Source organism: Rana temporaria, chromosome 5 (genome assembly GCF_905171775.1).
Source record: "Rana temporaria chromosome 5, aRanTem1.1, whole genome shotgun sequence".
NCBI lineage: Eukaryota > Metazoa > Chordata > Amphibia > Anura > Ranidae > Rana > Rana temporaria.
Genome location: NC_053493.1, coordinates 343,245,303 through 343,269,255, shown reverse-complemented (window position 1 = coordinate 343,269,255; position 23,953 = coordinate 343,245,303). Strand labels below are relative to the sequence as shown.

The 23,953-nt window shown below is 37.6% G+C and overlaps 1 protein-coding gene across 2 annotated transcripts in view; it reads right to left on the bottom strand.

Moving 5' to 3' along the window:
* The window catches only part of ZFHX4 (zinc finger homeobox 4), a 202,520-nt gene that overhangs the window by 13,194 nt on the left and 165,373 nt on the right, over positions 1-23,953 (bottom strand). For both annotated transcript variants that reach the window (XM_040354460.1, XM_040354461.1), the window contains exons 5-8: positions 17,331-17,444; positions 2,796-2,929; positions 2,487-2,687; positions 56-173 (exon numbers count right to left, since the gene is read on the bottom strand). In XM_040354460.1, the coding sequence (XP_040210394.1) occupies positions 56-173; positions 2,487-2,687; positions 2,796-2,929; positions 17,331-17,444 (567 nt within the window). The remainder of the gene's footprint in view (positions 1-55; positions 174-2,486; positions 2,688-2,795; positions 2,930-17,330; positions 17,445-23,953) is intronic.

Below are 23,953 nucleotides of genomic sequence, written 5' to 3'. Positions count from 1 at the left end.
AGATCATTTTTGCTAGCCTTTACAGAGCCCATTTTCAACAGTTGCCTTGACTCACCTGTGAGTTTCCCAGATGACTCAGTGGTTGCAGCTGCAGGCTTCTCTGCTTCCATCTTGTCAAGTGCAGCCGGTGGCAGCAATATACTGTTTGGCATCACAACCTCTGGCACTGAAATCTGAAATGAACAAGAACAATGATTCATACCATGTAAAAGGCACTAATGTCACAAATTGTATTATTCAATCATACACAATCTGCAGAACAGTATCTAGGGGCAATTAGTATTCCTGCATTTAAGAGCTAGGGTGCTAGATTCAGTTTTCACCACAAATACAATAAGCACTGTATTGTATACTCTCTGCACTTATACAGAGGTGTCCTTTGGTTGCTCTCATTTTCACCCACAGCCCAAAAACGTAGTAATAGGCTAATTAGCTTCTAACCAAAGGTCCCAGAATGTCTGTGTCTGCAGGGACTGATATAAATGATTCTATCAATTATACCAATATTCTATAGGTAGAAGAAATAAGTAATATGACAACTTTAAAGTGCTGCAACACCCTCCTCCCTATAACCATAGGATTACCTTTTCTCCAATCCCCATCATTTCCCAGTATTTAGGAGTATGGAGGAGCATGTTTTTTAGGCCTGTGTATGCTATGACCCTGATAACTTGTAACTTACATACAGCTTTTTTCCCCCAGCAACTAAAGGAATGACATAAGAACAAAGGGAAGGTAAATATATTATGTAGTGCTAGTCTGCATTAACATGAACTTGTTGAACCTAAATGAACAAACATACCTGTTCACTTCAAAGTGGACCTTGCAGTACAAGGTCCACTAATACCATATGCCAGGGGACCAGATGGTATTTCCAAAATGAAAAAAGGTTACATTTCACATTTACCTTACGTCTGTCTGCCGCATTGCAAGGAATTACATCACTATCCTTCAGAAAAGATACCTGGGGAATGATAAGTACTCCAAACCTTGTAAGAAGGCACTCCAGGTCCAGTGCAAGAGTGCGTTCTTGCAAAATGTAAACTGCTTTGTGTTTCCCAGGATGCTGAAAGGAGAAAGGCATCACCCTTGCCTAGACATTGTGGGCTGAAGACTGGGGTAAGGTATGTAAAAAGCCTAACATCTTTCTTTTTAAGGACATTTTGGAAATACTTTACAGGGGGAGGGTCTTAGACATTATAAATGAACCTTTCAAATTAGCACGAGGTCTGCTTTAAGTACACAATCAACAGTAGTCCTGATTTTATGGTGGCTTTTAAAGAGCAGTCTCCATTTTTTGGGCTCACAGTGAAGAATTTGGACAACAGGACAATGCAATGGCCAAATTAGCACTTGATAAACATGTGTTCCAGTGAACTTCTCGCCTGCACCATTTCTTCTACACCCTACAGAAGTTCCTGCTCATTTGTATCACAAATCCCTGGCTATGCATATAATCAATGCGGCCAGGATGTGTTTACCTCTACACTGGCTATCGAAAAATATCCTTTCAATGAGAGAGTGACTTGATCATATTGCTGAGATTGAATTGTTCAATATATCTCAAGACAAACTTTCTAAATATACCAAAACCTAGGTGTGCTGGATGCACTTTTGCAGGACAGATATATATCTCAATTTGATCTCCACTGCACTGTAAGCTGTAAGATGGCCACCACCTGCAACTATAGGGGCTACCAGCGACCTACCTAGACTAGTCTATATGACCACTTGCATCTGGCCATGAGTTTTAGGTAACCAGGTAGGGTACCCGAGATCGGAAACTACTCCTTTAGTTGAAATTATCACTTGTATCTGCCCTCTTCCCATACCTCACTCCAGTGCTGCCCCACCCTGTTATTAGCACCTCTCTGTGAGCCTACCAATTCTCCATTCATCCCCCTCATCCCTCCACCCCCTAATAGTTTTCCTTCTTTTCTTATCTTCACACTGGACATCCATTTTCCCCTCTCAACACCTAGGGGTTTTTCTCATAGTATACATCATACATTGACAGATGCTCAGGCTTGAAACCTCCACATCAGAGGAGGTCATAAGCTGGTCATGTCACCTCAACACCTGGAGGTATAAATGTTGAGAACTCCTATTACCCTCCTGAAACATTGTATATCTACAATAATGGTCCTTTATGAGGTTTCCCTCAGTCATTGATTGTTTATCTTCCTACTGCACACACTTCACCACCGTAGTAATTTCTCTGGTTTGTTGTATCTGAAACTTTACTCCCCTTTGTTTACTTTTGATTTATCCATCAATTCATATTATATGCTATTGATGTTTTGGCTTTGTAACCTTGTGAAGTTCTAATAAAGCTCTTAAGGAACAATAAAATATGTCAATATTGCTCCAAATCAGTGCCTACTCTTTGGGTGGGAATTATAAAGATTCTATTTTAAGAGGTGTTCAGCCAAGTCGAAGTTCAATATATTTAGTAATTTTCATTTTCTCTTTTTTAATATACTTACTGCCATGAGGAGCTTTTCTACACAGTCTGGAGACACACTGTGCAAATGGGTCAAGTGCAGCTGCAGATGCATTTTGTTACTGAGAACATCTTGGCAGAGAGGGCAGGAAATCACAGGCTGCACGGAATGCTGGGAGATGATGTGCATTTGAATCCGGTTGGAGTCTTTGCTGCTGTAGTTGCAGTAGGGACACTGATAGCACTGTCAAAGAAAAAGCATAACCAGTTGTAAAAGCCATCAATTAAGTGAATTACAGACACTCCATTTCTTTTCTGTTATTAATATTTTTATATTCTGCCATATCCATACCTGTTCTTGGCAAACACTATTTTCCTCAGCCGTTCTTGATCTCTTAGCTGCACCATCCTCTTCTTTACTTTGGTTTAACTGCCTCTTTACAGAATTCAGAGAAGGCTCCTTGTCAGGTGCGTAAGTTCCAGAACCTAAAATGTTTAAAATAAATGATACATTCATGAGATCCCAATGTATTTCAATATTGGTATTTTACTAAAAGTTGGCAGTTGTAAAGTTAACTTATTGGCTCAAGGTGGTGGCAGTTATCCCTTTTACTGTCATGCCTTTGGCAGAATGGTAGTATTTAGATCAAGCAATATTTAGCAACATGTGGTTGGCTGCAAATAAAATTTTTTGAGGCTTTTGGGGGATGTTATATCAGGATAGAGCTTATCCATGTCCTGGTTGCAATTGTATGACACATGCCAGCAGCTTCTTTGCAAGACTGGGCCAACATTATTAGACTGTAGTTTGCTTGTGGATATTAGTGAGGTATGAATGTATATGAGAATGATTTCTAGTCACAACCAATCAGAGTCTACTCTATATGATTTAACCACTCAGTCCTGGAAGATTTTCCCTTTTAATGACCAGGCCATTTTTTGTGATACACACTGCGTTGCTTTAACTGACAATTGCATGGTTGTGCGACGCTGTACCCAAACAAATTGGTGTCCTTTTTTTTCCACAAATAGAGATTTCTTTTGGTGGCACTTGATCACCTCTGCGGCTTTTATTTTTTGCACTATAAACAATTTTTTTTAAAAATAAAAACCAAAACAATATTTTTTTACTTTTTGCTATTATAAATATCCCCCAAAAAATAAAATAATAATTCTTCATCAGTTTAGGCCAATATGTATTCTTCCACATATCTTTGGTAAAAAAACCCCGCAAAAAGCGTATATTGATTGGTTTGCACAAATATTATAGCGTCTACAAAACAGGGGATAGATTAATGTAATTTTTTTTTTTTTTAATAGTAATGGCGGCGATCTATGATTTTTAGTGGGACTGCAACATTGTGGCGGACAGATCGGGCACTTTTTGCTATAAAAATGCACTGATTACTGTGTAAATGTCAATGGCGGGATGAGAGGTTAACACTAGGGGGCGATCAAGGGGTTAAATGTGTTGCCTCATGTGTGTTTCTAACTGTGTGTGGGGGGGGTGTGTGACTGAATGGAGGAGGAGACAGATCGCTGTTACTAATTACTAGGAAAAGCAGATCTGTCTCTCCTCCCCTATCAGTATGGGGATTTGTGTGTTTACATACACAAATCCTCATTTCGTCTCTCTTGCCCGCATCGGGTCCCCGGCCGTGCACTGGGAGCTCACGCTTGCCTCTGGCGGCGTGCACAAGCCTACTATGGCTCTTAAGGGGGCCGATGTACCAGGACGGTGATTCACGGGAATGAGCCAACCTGCCGCCGTATAATGATGCTGGCTGGTGGGCAAGTGGTTAACCTGCCCTTGTAACAGGAATGGTTACGGTTGCTAAAAGGGGCCCAGTCACTTTGTGATACAACTAACCTAAAATACTGGGTGTCCATGAAAGAGACATGTCAGCATCCTTTTCTATTTTAAAACACCAAAATATATCATGAAAACATATCCAGTTTTGTTCATGCGTCATGGAATTTCAACTCATTGATTCAGATATATTGGAAGTCACATTTTATGTCTAGTAACTGTTAGTAGACTCAATAAACAGGTTTAAAAATGTACTCCTCTCTTTTGTTTGGATAACCCTAGGTTGCCTTGAAAGATTAATCAATAACAGCATTTCAGCTGGAATTTCAAGATTCCCTCAAAAGAGAGAAACAAATGTTTTTTCTTCCCAGCATTTCCTCATCTGCTAATTTAATTTCTTTTGCTGTCAAATGCTGCAAAAAACAATAAAGTTTTTGTTGTTTTAGCAAAGCCCCACAAAGCTGTCTCACAAGTAGGAAAATATCCCCTTCATAACACACTTACCTATGTAGAGAAATAAAATTTTATCTCTATCTCTCTTTCAGCAATCTGTACTATAATTCTACAGGGCTGTAAAAAGCGTATACTGTGATTATCTGATCTCTTAAGACTGCAAACATTTTATTGTGCTATTTTGCAGTTCGACTATAGTTAATTTCAATATGATCCCCTAAACACACAGCTCTTAATGGGAAGCGGGAGCTTGCAGCATAATGTGGCTACAACATTGCATACATCAAAGTGAGAGGGTCGCGATTCTAATTTTCCTGTCCATCAGAAAATTCTTTCCAGCGTCAATTTGCCAGATAATCTCTTCTGCTAGGCTGGATATTACAAGAGCATTGGACAGGCATGTCACATACATCTTACGACGAAAACAGAAGCTCATTTACCAACTATTCCAATCTCATCACCATGCGGCATCATCTGACCTTTTTTTCACTTCTGTTTTATTATGAGTATTTCTAATTTTAACTTTCAATTTTCACCATCTTCCAGTCAATTTGCAACTAAATTATTTCCAGGACGAGGATCACTGGACAACTGGGTGCAAATGCATCTTGAAATGTTCGGTTGCTAGGCCATTGATTGCTATCAGACCCTACATAAATATATAGCCCATTGGTAATCTGATTGTGCATGAAGATACAACTTGATTTTCTCCCTTGCACATGAGGGCTGGCTAAATGGACAAGGTCTCCTTGATTGCACAGGAACCTGTGTTTTAATTTATAAATGGGGACTGTCAAGGTTATGGACGCAGAGAGAAAAGATTGTGTTTGTGCATTTTGTTTTTGTTTGCAGCAAAGATGACAGAAGGGATTATGGGAGCTGCAAAAATTTGACATTGTCAAAAATACAGTAAACATGCCAGTTTTGATTCAGGACTCTCTCTCAGGTGAATGTATTTCCATTTTTGAGTCAATGTGTGAAAAGCATGTTATCAATACTACCCCTGGTGGGTCTATCAGATAAATGAGAATAGTGTCCCTTTTATAAAGGGGAATTATAGTTCAAACTATTATACTTTTCCATGAATACAAATTGTGAGAATGATATTGTAAGAAGAGACTAATCAAACCATCACAACATTGGCACCATAATTGTGTCCTTTGCCATGTTAAAAGTGACAACACGTCCCACTTAGGGAAGGCACTGTAGACTGGTGGTTCACATTCAGGGACTATCATTTTTGGCTTTGTAAAAAAAAGTTGAGAATGTGTGCGTCATTACTGGAGTGTGACTGTCGAGTTGATTTACTAAGACTGGAGAGTGACAAATCTGGTGCAGCTGTGCATGGTAGCCAAACCGCTTGTAACTTCAGCTTGTTCAATTAAGCTTTGACAAAAAACTAAAAAATCTGGAAGCCGATTGGTTTATATGCAGAGCTGCACCAGAATTTTGCACACTCCAGTTTTAGTAAATCAATCTCTGTGTGTATTATATGCGAAACATGGATGGCTCCCTTTCAATCCAGCACTCAATTTCTGGTAGGTTATAGGAGCACAGCACATGGGTCTCCAAACTTTCAAAACAAAGGGCCAGTTTACTGTCCTTTAAACTTTAGGGGGGGGGGCAGACTGTGGCCTGTGATAAGTAGAACATGCCTTGGGCTTTGGTGGTCAGTCAGAGAAAAAAAAATATATCATTGATGTCAGTGGGAGGAATAGTGCCCCATCACTGTTGTCAGCGGGAAAATTAGTTCCCCATTTTTGGTGTCAGTGGGAGGAATAGTGCCTTTTATGAGTGGAAGGAATAGTGCCTCAAGGGCAAGATAAAAGCAAACAAAGGGCCACATCTGGCCCGCGGGTCACAGTTGGAGGTCCCTGCTTTACTGAAAAGGATTTCCTATCTACTAACACATTCTGCATGCTTAAATGGCAAGTACCTAGTCAAGTGCACACACACAATCCATACAAACTGCTTCACCATTCTTCTTATGGGACAGGCTGCTGGTAGCCAACACTGGAATAAGTATATTTTCAATAAGCCAATTTTGCACAGATATCTTGAGCCCTGTGATGTCCTACTTACAGCAAGGGTGGGTACCACCTGGGTATGCCACCCTTTGGATAAACACAGCAAGATATATGGTATGGTAAACACATGCAGAGATCAATATATATTGTTGTCTGAAACTTTGAGGTTGTCCACCAACATGAAGGGTTCTAAAGCCAGAAATGTCACACACAGCACAGCAATACTTCTTTTTGTGCTGGTTTGTTAGCTAGAACATCATGATCACCAAAGTGTTTCTGTTGCTAAACTCTATCTCTCTTTAGCTGGCAGGCAAACAAAATGTGAACACTGAGCCTCGTTACAGCCAGTGCAGGCATTATTAAATATGTACCTTGCAGTATATGAAAGATTTATCTATCACTTATCGAAAGGTTCAAGAGGAGATTAAATAAATACAGTGAAAACATAACAGAGCTGATCAGTCTCTTTTATGCTTTGATAACATTTTTCATATAGACAATTGCTTGCTGTGTCAATGGGGTTGCTTTACTAAAGGCAATTAGGCTGTTCACTTTGCAAGGGAACTTGCCATAGAGTTTAGTGAATGTGGTGAAAAAAAAGGCAGCATTTCTGCTTGTACATGTTTGGATGATGGAAGACAGTATGTATTATAGAAAAGGCAAAGGAACAATTGCTGCATTCATAAAGTTTTTGGCCACCAGCCCACCAGAAAATTAAAAAGTATTTTGCTAAACCATAGCTATAGCATACCTTTCAAATGAGCAAACTAATCAGCGGTCCTGTCACTGTATTCTATGTGTTCAATACTTAAAGCTGAACTCCTGGATTTAAAAAAATTACCTTGCAGCGGTCTCCCAGGTCCACCAAGGCCAGCCGTAGATGGGCGAAATTCGAACCATTAATGGGCCGGCTGAATGTACCAAGTTAATTGATCGATCAACTTGGGTACAACCAGCCTGTCGGATTCACTTGCGATAATCTCAAGAGGGTGCTATAGCCACTAGCGATAATCTCTTATGGCTTCCACTGCCCCTGTACCGGGAGAAGACAATTTCTCAGAAGGAGGGATTCCCCTGTCAGCACTGTCTGTGTTGATGGGGGAATTGTGCAAATTTATTTCAACCACGGTTGCAGGAAATAAATACACACTGTCTATGGCCTGCCCAAAGCCTCAGTTTTCCAGTACTCTGGGCAGTGGTCACACTCTGACGTCATCATGTAGAATGCAGGACTAGTGGTTGCTGCATTGTATGTGAAGACTTCGAGGGCTCATTCACAACCCAGAGTGTCAAAAAGGAGAGTGAGAGCAGGGACTGTCTGGGGAATGAGGAATAACATAAGAATTACAGCATTTACTTCTACCCATAGCCAACCAAGCAGTTAAACCTTTGCAGGGAATGTGGTGCTGCAAGGATTTTATTTACAAATATCCTGGAGTTTGCCTTTAATATAAGCCTAGGTCTGTAAAATTTCTATTGTGCTGGAAATTCTTGGCTATTGCACCGTTGATCATTTCTACATAAAAAAAATGAAGATTGTTTAATTGCTTGTGTAAAAGTAGGACACGACAATTTTGTGTTCTCATACGCCTTATACAGTATATGTTTTTTTTTTTTTTAAAACCTTGCTGTCATTTGGCAAAATTTAAAATGTTGTGTTTAAGGCTGAATTTATTCATGCAGCATGTTATTTTAGGCCTGACATCTGGCAGGGCCAACATTTAATGTTAAACATTGCTGACCTACAGTTCATCTGATAGCATAACCCTGCCCTGTCTGCCAATACAAATTCTAATGCAGCAACCTGGCTCAAACCAATAAATAATCTTATGCTAATGTAGATTTACAAATGTTTAATGAACATCTCTGACATTGCTCATATATTATCTCTGCCTCTTATCCTTGAACTGCTTTTTTTCTTTTTGTGTTTGTGTGTGCACATACTATTTTTACCACAAGAGATAACTAGGAGGATGGCTATAACTTAGCAAACAACTTTGCTGCTATGTAAATAATGTATTCCCAAATTACATTATTTCTGTTAAATGGCTTTAAAGCAATTTCTAACAACATTTAAATATAAATATGCAGTTTCAAGAGATTAACAGAAGACATTTAAAACCTGGAAGCTGACTTCCTGTCCAGTAAATCGGCAGAAGGAAACTATCAACTGTCTTTTTTTATATGTGCTCTTTTGTATCTAATTGCAATTTACAGAGAGGAGTGCTCTTGTAATAGTTGCCTAAATGTAAGATGCTTCAGTTTCTGTACATAATGTCAATAGTAGCTCTATCACATAAGAAATGTGATGTAATATTTCCATTTTCTGGATATAATGATTCTACAAATCCTTATTTGGACCTTGGAATAATTGTAAAATTAATAAACCTCTGCCAGGTTATATGGTCAGTTTTCTAGGAAGGAAGATCCAACTGTATAAGGCACAAGCCTGCAGGGGAAGTCATCCACCCTAGGAGAAGATAGTGATTATAATCGCAAGTGAATCCGGCAGGCTGGTTGTACCCATGTTGATTGATCGATCAACTTGGTACATTCAGCCTGCCTATTAATGGTTTGAATCCTGGCCAAGATTCGAACCGTGTATGACAGGTCTTATCAGCATGTTGGTTTGTACAGTCTGCCACACTATATGGTGCATTAATTATTTGGAAACCATGTAGAAAGCAAAGCATTACCTACTGTTTTTAGGACCCCCTTTAGCTGAAATTCTGCATGGGGGTGTATAAAACAGGAAGGACCTGTTTAATCTCAGCTTCAGAAAAGAAGTCACACATCCAATTTATTAAGCTGTGTGTTATCTAAGCTTCAGCTATTCAACTCCGTAAACAGGCTTATTTTAACAAAAGCAGTTAAAGGTAGCTTGGCAAGTACTGTATGTGAAAAAAGACTAGACCGGCCAGCTATGGCTGGAGATTGTAAATATGAAACATCTTTATGTAATATTACCTGAGAAAACGAATGAAAAAAGTGAAAATGGTAATTTAAGTATAATAAGAAGATATAGTAAATGTACTATAAATTCACTTTAATTGGCTACAGTATAGTGAAAAATCTCTGCAATACTACCAGATTATCGCTAGTGATGCTAAGATTGCTCACAAATTGATCCATATATGGCCTATTTTACTTCTAGTTCACCCACATACAGGTAGAGCTTCCAGAGGACTATTTATTCTCTCTGTCCTAGATATAATTGCATGGCATTGCAACAAGCTGCTGCAGGTAAACAGTGGAAGGTGGAAATATTTTCCAGAATGCAGACAGACTCCAATGTGCAGGAAGACTCATGATGGGTAGTGTATGCTATGTGAATGTCATCAGTGTACAACTGAGTATTTTGTACTGCTTACACATCTTGTATAGTCTACCAAAAGCATTCTCGGTCTGCTACAGTGCTGACTCATCATTTCACTGCTGATAAAGTTCTAGTCTTCGCTCCAAAATATACAGAGCGTTTTTCAAAATGGAGGAAAGCGCTCATTTGACAGTAATTTCCAGGCACCAAAATAAATATTTTGCTGAAAGCTTCCTGTTAATCAAAAGCAGGCAACATCTAGTAAAACAAGCAAGAGCAACGAGGAGAGGAAAAAAAATCCCCTGAAAGCAAATTGTGCTTTGCTATTTATGAGCGCAAACGTTCCACCACCATTAACAGACGTTTGGTCGTTAACAGACATTAGGTTCCTGACTTATCGCATGTGATCCAAATCCAGGCAGTATTCTACATTATAATTATTGATATTCATTTGTAATTAGACCTAAATAGGAGACCAATTTTCATTGCAATAACGAAGGTTAATTTCTATCTTTTCCCCTAATGTTTACAATCTTATTAAAATATACTCCCCTTAGCAATAAAAGCGACAGGCTGCATTTTCAATGCAAATTTATTAATCTGGATGAATTCCATATTAATTATTTTGCTGCATAGAGATATAATTTGGATTATAATTAATCGAAAGTGGCACTACATTTAAATGACAATATAAATTAGGCATTAGTAGGCTTTTTGTTTTGGATTCTGAATGAGCGATCAACAAATTGAACTTGCATATGCTGAAGTCTTACTTAGTATGCTTGGATCCTTCCCATAATGTAAGCAACACAGCACAACAGCTTACATGGTGTTATAAACACACTGGTGCTAATCATGTGCTAATCCTTACTTGTCTAATAGATTGAAAACAAAATAGCCGTGCTGCTCCCTTGCTTGACATGTTGGCATTGAGGTTATTGTGTATTCTATTTTCTTGGCTGGATATGATGTAAACATAGAAGCTGATAGATTCAGCCTCAGAAGGCATACTTGTTTTATAAATTCGTAGGTCTATGTAAAAGGAGGAATGCTACTGAAAAACAGGCACCTTACCTCAAGTGGAATGCTCTGGAGTAAGCAAAAAGTCACTAGCTCCTCTCTGCTTTTTACAGACTCTTCTTTCTAGTGTAGGAGTCAATGAATGGACATGGCCAGTGAGGGGCAATGACTCTTTTTGTCATAATTTGCCATTGTAATGGTCAAAGAACTACAAAAATACACTTGTGCTTCCAACATAGGCAGGCAGCACTTGCCTCTCAAGCTGTTGTAGCATTACACAATTCAGTGTGACCTTCCACTGGTCTCCTGGAGCACCAAAGTGGCCAAAAACCATCTTCTCTTTTCATCCCCTTGCATCATATGTTACTCATCTCACTTCATTCCGCTTATACTTTCGTAAATCAGACTTTTACTGTTTAAAGCATACCCATGGATTGCGAGTAACTTGGTCTGCGAGTGTTTTACAAGACAAGCAATTTTTTTTATACATTTTAACTTGATAAACGAGCGCGGTCTTGCAATACGATTAGGGTCATGTCCCATTTTAGTCAATGAGAGACATCTTAATTAGCACTACTGAAATAGCTCCAACTTTAGAAAAGTTTCCAGTACTACTTTAAGGCAACTTCTATCTGACTTGTGCCCAAAAACTTTAAGAAGAGTTTGTGAAAAAAAAAAATGCTTATGCTCAATAACCTTACAGCCGACATTACAGGAAGATTACCCAGGCATTCCCTGAAGTTGCCTCAAAGTCACATTGCTATAATCTTTTCAGATGGACTATAAACTGGAGGACTTATGAATAAATGGTTGTGGAACGAATCATCTGAGTTTCTATTATTTCTTACGGGGGAAATTCACTTTGATATACGAGTGCTTTGGAATAACAAATTTTGCTTGCAATCCAAGGTTTTACTGTACCTCTTTTAGAATAGAAAATCAGGATTTATGTTGGCCTTCTCCCTATAACAGGTCTGAATCATACATAGGAAAAATAGCAACTTTCTTTATTGTTTCAGTAATGATGTTGCAATGGTGGGGAAGGCACTGGATAAAGTTGAGCCCCGTTTAGGGCTATGCTCGCTTGCTCCATCCCCATGAGAGAGTATTTAGGCCTGTGAAAGACTTCTTCAAAATGAAACAGCGGAAAGCAGTGGAGAGTTCTATGATTTCCCCTATATCTGGAAGAACAGAGTTTTTGAAAAGCTGCTACTAGTCTGAACAAAGTACTGCTGTGCCTTAAACCAGGGGGCAGACAGCAAACCATTCTAGGTGTCTTGTTTCATATTAGCAGCTTATATAGATAAAAAGAACTGTTTATATTTATATAGGATCTATTTAATAAATTTTGAATATATTTATATATTTAATCAATGTTATCATCTCAAATGATAGAAAAGCTTTTGATTAAATGGGTCTTCATTAGTGAACACCCTACTGTAAAAAAAACACCCACTACTGAAGTGAGAGTATTAGACATGCAACACTGTGAACATCTCTGCCTCCAGTGAAACTCGCTCTGGGTCAAGTGCCTTACCTCAAGCACATCCAGTCATATTACAGATAATTACCATTGGCAGCTCATCTCTTCCATTGAGATAACTATGGTATCTACTTCAATGTACTTATGAAAGAAGAATAGCAGATAAGTAGTATAAATTGCTAATCATAATTTACATTAGCATTAAAATGGAATAAGCCTATTTTTACATTTATTAAAACTGCGAACAAACTTGTTGTCCAAAAACTAAAATAAATAAATAAAATAAGGTAAAATACTGACAGAATAATACATGTTATGGAGTATACTTGTCTTATAGCTATAAAAAGCCAACCCAAAGCTAGTATTCCCAACATGACTGAACACTACTGGGGTGAATTACCAACAGTTTTTTTATATCTCTTAGTAACTGTGGCAAAGAGATGCTGTTACCAGAAATCTTGGCTACGAATTTCCAATCCGGCCATTATAAACGCAAACATCTATCATTAGCAATCCTGCAGTATTTCTAATAAATTTAAATAAATAGATCCAACAACAAGGTCAAGATCACATCATAATTGTTGTAGTTGGGGGTCAGAACTCAGTCCACCCAAGTTTTATTTTTAATAGACTTGCCAAACCAAGAAAACCTTGATTCAAGTGGAAACGTCAAGGACCTACTCAAAATGGTAGTTTTTGATTCCAAGATGTTAAAGAGTTAAATCACCTATTTTTTTCCCATGACCCTGGTAGTAAGAACTCAACTTTTTAGTTTCCATGTCCCTGCATGGCTGCCACAAAAATTATGAGGATGTCCTTTGCTCCCTTATAGTGTTTACATTCTTTTTATTGTAGATAGTAGAAACACTCAAAAATGCCTCCCAACTCAACCCAAGTCAGATTGGTGAATCTGCTCGGTTGTTTTCACCTGCAAATGATATATTGCTATAATGGGTGAAATGTGCTCATTTTAAGTCCATAGCCTTCAATCAAACATAATTTTTCATTAGTCCCACTGCAAAAAAATGATTAAGGATGATCTCTGATTGAATTTTTTAAATCCTGAGACCTAACTGATCTTACATTATGTTATGTAATAAAGTTCATGGATAGTGCACACACAACTCAAAATATCTTCTGTACCATCCATTAGCATGGTTCTCTTTTTCTTAACTTTAATTTATACTTCAAGGACACAGAGCTTCCTTTTCCCTGACACATTTAGCCTCTCAGGTCTTCGCTAGCATTCTAAATGGTTCTTGGGACACTGCTTGCTTATTTATAAAGGCAGGATCTGAAAATTTGAATTATTGTTCACAAATTGACTAGGGGAGTGAGAGATCCGCAATGATGTGTATAGCAGATGAAATCTGCATGCAGTGTCAGGTAGTTTACATTCTTACACTGCTGATTGCACAAAACCAGGATTCACTGAAGAAGAAGAAGAAATAGGCAATGTTTGCCAGACAGCAAGTTTCATTTTATTTTAATGATATCATATCAATGCAGAAATGGTTTAAACCAACATTGTAATCTAATCTATACCATTGCATCTATTTTATTACATGACACACAAACACATGTGCATATTTAATATATTTTTATATATTATATCTAAAATTAAAAGTGTGCACTATTGGAAGCACTGTGCATATGAGAGCACAACAAGATTAGATTGCTGCTGTATAAGTAATTAGGTAAAAGAACACAGAAAACCTTATATCTACAAAGACTCCAAGGGAAATCCTGACGAAAACTCTAATAAAGCATGTCTTATTTGCTCTAATGAAAAAAAATCCTTCTTGATCTCTAAATTGTATGCTTGTATGTTCCCTGGGACTGCCCAGAAGTGTCTGCAGGTTGCCACATAAAGAAAATGAAAAGACAGACGGTACACAAGTTTTGTTTGCTGTGCTTTGATGCTGCCTTTTTGTCCTAGGTACAACCCATAAGTACATTTTGTTAAATACAACCAAGAATATGCTGTGGGTCTTGCACAAGGGCCTGAAAGAATAAGGCAACAACCACCTATTACATGTTAGCTGTGCCATTTGTCAATGCAACCAGAAAATAAGATTTCAAACACAGCCTCCCCATATGACAGATCAACTAAAATATGAAAAAATAAGGTATATAAAAAAAAAATCACATCACAGAGACTCAAATGCAAAGTGGTTTTAGTAGTTCTTACTGCTTAACATAAAGAACTGTCACCCCACTATGTAAAACAGTCTCTGTAAAGTAACACATGTTAACAAATACACCTAACAAATCAGATTGCTGGGGCATTGCTTAATTTGGAATGAACAGTCAACTTTACATATCAATAAAATCCTTGTTAGGAATAAATTATTGGACAGAAAATGATTTAAGCAGATGACACAGTCATTTTTGAAAGTAGGAGGAACATTTTTACTTTCAAAGCTGTTGTAAAATGAAAGTTATTCCTGGAATAAAAGCGTCTTTAGGTGATATAATATAAACGTGTTTTACAATTAAAGGATGTAAGCATTGCTAAATAAATTGAAAATAATATTCATTATATATACAGTAAATGTATTTTTCTAACATTTCTTCTAACAGTTTTTTTTTTGTTTCAAATTTTTGAGTCTACTGTCACTGGGATACAAGACAAAGATAGATGACTACCTGCAACTAATAGGCTTCAACCTTTCTCAGCACTTCTTCTGCTTGAATGAACCCAACTTAATGTAACTAGGTGTAGCGTGCAGCAAAAATAGCCAATGTAATATTCATTGCGACCATAGATTTCCATCTCATACATACAAATCATGGGTGAAGTCACATATTTGCCAAATCAAACACAGAAAATAAAAACCTGGGTATCCACGCCAGATGCGGGCCTTGGGTTTGTTTGTGCATAAGTAAATTTCATGACATAAAGGTTTTGTTTTCAAAGACAGTAGCTTTCATTATAGAGCTTTGTCTATTCCAAGAGCTCAAACTGACCCCACTCTAAATCCAGTTTCAATGATATTTCCTCCTTCTTAGGCTGGATCATCTGCACATTCTTTTAGCTGGATTTTGTCTTGTGTTTCTCTAAACAGATGCCCCATGTAAATTTAGAAGGATTTTGGTGCATAAATGCATCTGCCTATTCATGCTGACCTGAGAAAAAAATTCTAGCTTAGTACGGTAAATTAAATAAAGCATTCTTATTTTAAAATTGTATGGTTCTCAACTGTCCCAAGTTTTTATAGACAGTCCTGGATTTAGCTAATGTTCCTGGAAGTAGCCTTCCGTGAAAGGTTCTTTTTTTTTTTTCTTTTGCCATTGTCCAAATGAACAGCAAAATGTATTAGACACTGCTACCTATTTACATATATTTGTGCTTAGATGTTTTCCCCATGCCTAAGTGTATTCCTCCAAAAGCTCTAGTTCCAATTCAGAATGCCCAAGCACCAGAATTCACCATGTACCAGTTTATTTTCTATAGTGTCTTTATAGGTATCCAAAAGCTATTAATATTTATAGCAAGCCTACCTGGCAAGGCAAACTTATTTGGGACATACAGGCTATGGCATATTTTTCTATGGATGGGCTGTACTGAGCTCAGAGACAAGGCAGGGCTTAATCAAATGGTTAGCACTTCTGTCTAGCAGCACTAGGGTTGTTGGTTCGAATCCCAACCAGGGCACCACCCGCCTGGAGTTTGCATGTTCTGCCTGTCCCTGCATGGGTTTTCTCCTGGTACTCTGAGTTGCTCCCACACTCCAATGACATGCTGGTAGGTTAATTGGCTCATGTCTAGTATGTATGAATGTGAATTAGATTGTAAGCTCCTTGAGGGCAGGGATTGATGTGAATGTACAATATACATATAAAAGCTATGCGTAAATTGTCAGCGTTACATAAATGCCTGTATTAATTAAATAAAATAAATACATTAAGGCACTTGTCTGCATTTTCACAGGCTATTTGGAATATAAGGAAACTAGCTTCTATGAAGATTTAGAAAGCAGGGCACACAACTCCCAGATGAATGCTGGAATAGAAATGGGAACAACCCAGTGTGTAGGTCGGTCCCCCTGTTTAATTTTAAACTCTTTTCATTTAGACTCAAGATTATCTAAGGTTCTGTGGAACCTGTACATAGAGTGACTATGCAAAATATGAACAGGTGCAGAGAATAGTACTAAGTTGAACTTAACTAGAAGTATATGTGAAAGGGCTATCATATGTCATTTGCCCATATACACATAGTCATGTGTATATTATAAACACAGGCCGATTATTATTTTTTTATGTAGCAGTCTAGAAATCAAGTTGGCCCTTTAAGAACAGAAAGTCAACATAAAAAAATGTAATTCTTTCAGCTACAAGGATAGATATTTGATTGCTAGGAGGAGAAAAAAAAATCAAGTAGTATCTAATCCTACGCTTATGAAAAATTAATATGTCGTCAGAGGAATCACAAGTACAGCTAAGATTAATGAAAGGCGCTTAAAAAATTACAAGCACACAAACTGATTTGATTAAAAAATAATCTCACTGGTCGTCCTGTAATATTCCTCAACTTATCCGCATCTATCCTGTCAGATGGTTATGATTAAAAATAGGTCAATGTGAGGCTACTGATAGGAATCACATGCAAAATGCACAAGCAATGAATGGGAGCAGGAATGTCCAGACAGTTGGAAATTAAAGATCAGTAAAAGGAAAAGCAAAAAAAAAAACCTACAGTGCTGGATGAGCCAGCAGACCTGGGGATCTCAAAGGATCCAGGGAAGAGGAGGAGGGCGAACATTAAATCTTACCTGAATCCTTTGCTGCCTTGCCTTCACTGCTGTCTTTCTCATGCGTAAATCTCTCCTCAGCTTGGGCTGCAGATTGGAGTTTTGGAGTTTCCTCCGATTCTTCTGCTTGTTCTTCTAGAAATGCAGAAAATGAACCATTTTAGATGTCATATTTCCAAATTACCTAATAGCCTTATGGTAACGATGGCAATGACAATAAGTAATAATAATATTAATTTATTATGAATTGCATGTGTAATGCCATAATTAATAATGGCATTACACATGCATATACAGGTTTTACAATATACAATAAATACACCTGTAAGCATGTAAGAAACAGACAATAATTTGTATAATAACCTTTAATTTAAATATAGATATATATATATTTATATATTAAAAAAAAGTAACAGACATATAATCTTTGTATAATAACCTTTAATTAAAAGAAACATTATATATATATATATATATATATATATATATATATATATATATATATATATATATATATATATATATACACATACATACATACACACACATTACAGGCACACATATATAGTGATGCTAATGGGTATATGTAAGAGGCAAAGATAAAGGCAAGTGCACATGAAAAAGCTCATTAAACATAATGACAATTCAGTACTTTCCAGCATAAAACTGTATCACAAGCAAAGATACAGATGAAGGGTAAGAGTTGAAATAGCATATATAAAAGAAAAAAAAAAAACAACAAAAAAAAAACAGTGGTACGGTTTTAGAAAAAAACAATAGCTATTGCTAACAGCTATCTTCTGGTGCCTTATTTTTTAGCACTGCCTGTAATTAATAATTGAATAGCTACAGTGTTCTTATTGTTTCACCACAAGGGGAATCGCAAAGGTTATTTGATACAATGAAGGATCATCTCAAGAAATCTGCATCTCACTCACCTCACTTCTATGTTCACACCAGCCAGATTACATAGAAAATCTTCACAGTAACTCAACCCTATTTAATTATTCTGTAAATCTTAGCTATGCTGCTGGTGGATTAATCTGTTTATGCAGTTAGCCTGTATGCTGGGGCTGTGTAGCACTAATCCATGAAAGGCCCACTGTTCCTTTTCATCCTGTGATCATTTGTCTCTCACAGTGCTGATGTCACATTTTAATGAATTTTTAGCAATCTGAGTAATGCCAGATAACCAGGCCCTGCACTGAACTGCACTTCATGCTGTTTTCATTGCTGTACAAAAATAAAAATCGTATTTCTCAGCTCAGGTAAAAATCACATAAATTAGGAGGCAACTGTACACACAGTGCCTCAGTGCCCTAGACTGCTCAGTTTCATAAAAAATCTATAATGGCCGTATAAATGAACCCCAAGCAAAGGAGAAGGGAAACGCACATATGTATTCTTGAAGGCATCAAAGGATGACACGGTTAACTCTTTACAAGCCTTTACAATGCACTGCTACTACATAGAAGCGGATGGATCTGCCAATCACAGCTGACTGCTTGAATCCCAGTTGTTGTTTTTCACTAAATGCATAGACAGCTCCTGGTTCATTACTGAGCAAATGCAGATCTGACAAATTCTAGTGATCTATCACAGTAGATCGATTTTTATAGCTAGCACATGGTTACTATCACTTTAAAAAAAATAAAAACATTCTGAGACCTGCTTTATTGTTTTGGGGGAATAGCTACTTCTGACAAACCTATTTGTTGATTATATATATATATATATATATATATATATATATATATATATATATATATTTTTTTTTTTATTAATATTTTTTCCCCATTTCAATGACTATTGGTTAAGCAAACTGTTTGCAGTGATTTGAGTGCATGGCTAAACCATAACATTAAAAACCAGGCCATATACATATGTCCTGGGACAAATTGCAGGACTGTCTTCGGGAATTAGGGACAGTTGGCAAGTGAGCTACCACTCCAAACATTTTAAGCATCATTTATTAAGTTTAAATTACGTACTGCATCAAATTTTCATTGTGAAAATGCTACGGTGATTGAAAGCAGATAGAGTGGACCTCTCCACACCACATGTTTTATTAATAATGCTCTGACAGCTGAATGAAATCTTGTCTAACATATGCAGCAGCTGAGTACAAAAGAGTGGGGAAGAAAAAGGCAAACAGCATCACTGAATATAATACACAGGCTGGAAATGAACAGCGGTGCTGGGGATGGGGGTGATATCATAAACACCAGCAATGCAGTGTTGTACCAGGAAGATGGTCTCGGACAGCTTGAAAGAGATTGTTTCTGGTACAAAGAGGGGGCTTTTTAATAGTGATTGCGGCAACCACACATGAGGACTGCACGCTAGTTTACAAACGCCTGCTAAAATGAAAGGTTTTGCTTTGAGATAATTTATGTATATGTGTATTCACAGATTGCCATTATGGGGGGGAGGAAAACATAGCTTGCTGCTCCGGCCCTTTATTCCTCCACTGGTGATTGCTAATCAAACACGGCACGCTTCCTCATCACAGTTGGAGGTGACGCTGTATTTATTAGGGTGGAGGGGGGGGGGCGCAGTTTGGTCTGCTGTGACTCTGTGATCATGACGGGATTGGGCTGTGTTAATGCCAAGTGCACACACATGAGACTCACATTCAGTGTCAGGCCCTGGGGCCAAGTCCAGCCAGTGGCGTTTTTTTCTATTCCTTGAAATCAAGTTTTCTTTTTCCCCTAGATTTACTGACCCATTCCCCAAGGCTGGAGAATGAAGTGTCAAAGAGCTACTGACTGTCCTTATCTTCAGGGAACATGAAATTCTGAAGACTATTGTGGCACGTATTAATAAAACATTGTGTGCCAGGGAAGTAGCGCAAAGCAAGAAGAGGGAAAAAAAAAGGCAAATTATAATGGCACAAAAACAAAATCTTATCATCTGGGTCTCATCAGACAGTTTTGCAGGGTGCTCTTCTGTTTTTTTTCTGGTATGTGTTTTAAGTGTGAGAGAAATTCCCAGACATGTTCTTCTATACATCATCGTGGTGTCTGACCTCAAAGTGACCCTGGCAACAGTTTGAGAAATCTCAATGTGAACAAAGACTTAGTGTCAGCAGCAGGGAAAGATTGCGGGATAGACTTTCCCCATCAACTTAATCGCAAACAGCAGTTTGTTTTGTTGTTTTTTTTTTGGTTTTGTTTTTTAAGGTCATAACTTTATAAAGCTTTACCAAACCACAAACATATAACCTTTCAAGGTGAAGTCGCCCCCTTTTGCTGAGGTCCTTCCCTCCTCCCTTCCTGATTTCTCTCTATCCTCTTTTATTCCCTTTGATGTAGAAAGGCAATTAGCTCTAATGTTCAAGTGCTGCAGGCCTGTTTTATGGCTTGGAAGGTGAGAGCTGTTTATAACAGGTAGACTCCAGAGGGTCACAAAGGCTTTGTATATTTTTAATTACAAGCAACAAAAAAAAACGAAGCATAAAATGTAACCTGATTACTGTTCAAATTAAAAATTGTAACACAAAAGATTTTATTCTAGTTTTAGTCCTAGACCCTAGGGCAGTGAAATATGGTTGGGCAAGATTTTTCTTTACTTGACTGCTGCTGGCACTGTGCTAAGCTTGGCCTACATGAAAAATCTCCATTTTGCTAAGCTTATGTTCATATAAGTCACTGCCTGTGGCAAAGAGATAAAAGCGGCTTGTCCAGGGGTCACTGTGTTTCAAGCTGGGTTACTACACACGATATGGCCCCCTATTCTACAGCGCAGTTCAATTATGATGCGCGGGGAGATCACTCAGTCTTCCCCAGCACTGAAAGGATTAACTGGAAACATGATTTAAAAGAGGTGTAGCCTTGGTTAAGCCAATGGCCCTTGAAATTGAAGACCTTGGTTCAAGACCAGTGGCAGCTTTTGGTGACCTAGGGCAAAACACTTTATTCCATTGTGCTCCGGAGGACAATTGCAAGCTCCCTGGGTCAGGCGTTCATTGAAATATATTGTTTCCACACCTTTAATATTGTAGTTTTTTTCATTATCATAATATAATAATATATGCCAATATCATAAGCATCATTTTACATACTTTCTAGATTTGGGGATATATGTGTTTTCTTTTGGAAATGGTCACTTACTGTTATCGATTTTAATATTAAACAGATTTCTACATTTTATTGAAGGCATGCACTAAATCGATTATTGTTGGTCTAAGAATGCAAGTATTTTACATCGATATTCTGACTTACGCTGGTTTTATATTATTTAAACAATTATAGTTATCTATAATTGTCCTTTTATGTCTATCTTGATTTCAAATATACAGTAACTTAAAGACTTCGACTGCGTGAGCTGTAAGAACCCTTCAGGCAAGGTCCAGCATCATGAACAGCGTGTTGCAGAATGTGTCTTTGATGAAGGATGCACACAGGCAGGCACATTCTAAGCTGGACAAATATGTTTTTCAATTCCGACACTGAGCAGTGGAATAAAAATCTCTCCCATACCTTCTTTATTAAACATATTTATCTTCTCACTGTTTTTGACAGACTGTCATTGTGGTCATTTTTAGAAAAATATGTAAGAAGCAGTCTCAAAAAAGAAAGGCCCCCTCGCTAGCATTACATGTGGCAAATTCATATCTGAGGGAGATTGAAGATAGGAAATGCAAAAAAAAGAAGCTTCAATACATCCATAATAATTTGCACAAATGTATTTATTGGTAAAATGATTAATTTAAGTAATTTTCTCCTTCTATTATGTGTTCACAACTTTAAATATACAGTATGTTTAAAGCCATGTATATTTAAAGGGTAACTCCACTTTCTTAGCAAATAAAAAATAATATAGCATATATATTTGCAGCACAAGCCACATTATCATTTAATGTTACAAAAAAATATCTTCCATTTTCAATCTGCAGCACTGTCATTTTTTTGAAAATGCAATATGGCAACCTGGGGGTGTTCTGTACACAGAAAATGGCATTTCCTGCTTGTGTGATTGGCTCACTGATTTTCCCAGAAGTTTACAAGTCAGATTTTAGGCATCCTGAGATGCTCCTAAAGGGTAAATCAATTCTAAAGGGATGCAGACCTTGCAGCTTTACTCAGAGCACTGCAAGTGCATTAGCCAATCAATAATGAAAAAGTCAGTCCCACTCAGAATCAGTGTCCATAAGACATATATAAACAAACAGCTTTTTTCTTCAGAGCAGAAACAGGTAGGAATCTGCAACAAAGTTTGTTAAAATACCTGCAATGTACACTGATCACCAAGAGGGTTTTTTTTTATATAGCAAAAGTGGAGTTACTCTTTAAGCTATGGATAGAACAATGTGTCCTATTGGGGAGATGTCTTCTCTTTTCCTAGAGACAGGAAGTGAGAGAAATCTTTGCAAAGTGATGGGAAATATCATTTTAATCAGTTTTTACTGCTCTCGATGGAAGATGTTCCCTCTATTCCTGTTCCAGTGGCAACTGTATCATTTTGGATTTCCTATAATTTCTTGTCCCCGTAAATCCTCCCAGCAGAGACCCAATGCAGCAGGAACAGAGGTTTAAATATTTTCTCCGCTCAATCTAAACTGACATTTAAATGTATTTACTTTTGTCCAGCAGGCTGTTGTCTTTCTAATAGAAGTAATTTGGGTGGCTGTAAAGCCATCTGATCACTGCCATTGGTGCTCTAATGAACGGTTCCCCATCATGTATCCTGGACTGCTCTGCATCATACATGGATGCAACTTTGTTACATGGACAATTTTGGGTACCTTATTGTGTTGCGGTTTTACAGGAGTGCACAGTTTTAAGGCTTGATATCTTTGGTATCTATTTACTCGATGCACACAAATCTTTTATATTTTACCAAAAATTTGGTAATATAATGTTTTTGTTTGCACTAAAATCAAAATTAGTGGATTTTTAACTGAAAATATGGGTTTGCTAATCCACTGCACTGATATCGTTTGACACAAAAAAAATGAAACTACTACAATTGCATGCACTGTTTTGAGAAAATAGAGAACGTGTGCCTAAAATGTGCATTTTAATATGTGTGCAAAAAAAAAATGCAAAGACGGTTCAGGCAGAGAAAAGGTTAAAAAAAAATCACCTATTAAAGAATATTTTCACTAAAACCAACTATAAGTCTAATGGCCTAAATGCTCAAGTAGATGGATAACAAACTGTGTCCCACGCTTTCTATTTCTACTTCTTTGGTCGGTTAGGCCAAAGAAGTAAATCCCATGGAGGCTAATAACTGTGGATGGCCAGCTACTATGCAACCATAACAGTGCTTTATTTGCAGTCGCTGTTTGCTATACCCACTCAAAATCTCATTCCAGTCTCAGTGACTTGAAGCCCTGAACCTTCTATTTTTGTAATTAGGAACAAAACAAAAACAAAAAACATTTAAAAACCTGAAAAAAATTACATACAACTGAAATACTATCCTGTTGCTGACACAAATGTACGATGATCCCAGATAAAAAAAACATATTTGCGTGGTGTTGCGGCCTTAAAAGTAGAGTATATCATACAGCTATCTTGGTTTTCAAAGGCTAAGGGCAAGATGAACAACAAGGGCATCAATGGTGGCAGGAAAGCTAGACAAATGGAAGAACTGAGCAGCTTGCAGCTTTTCCTCACACTGTGGTCACCAGCCCCTTG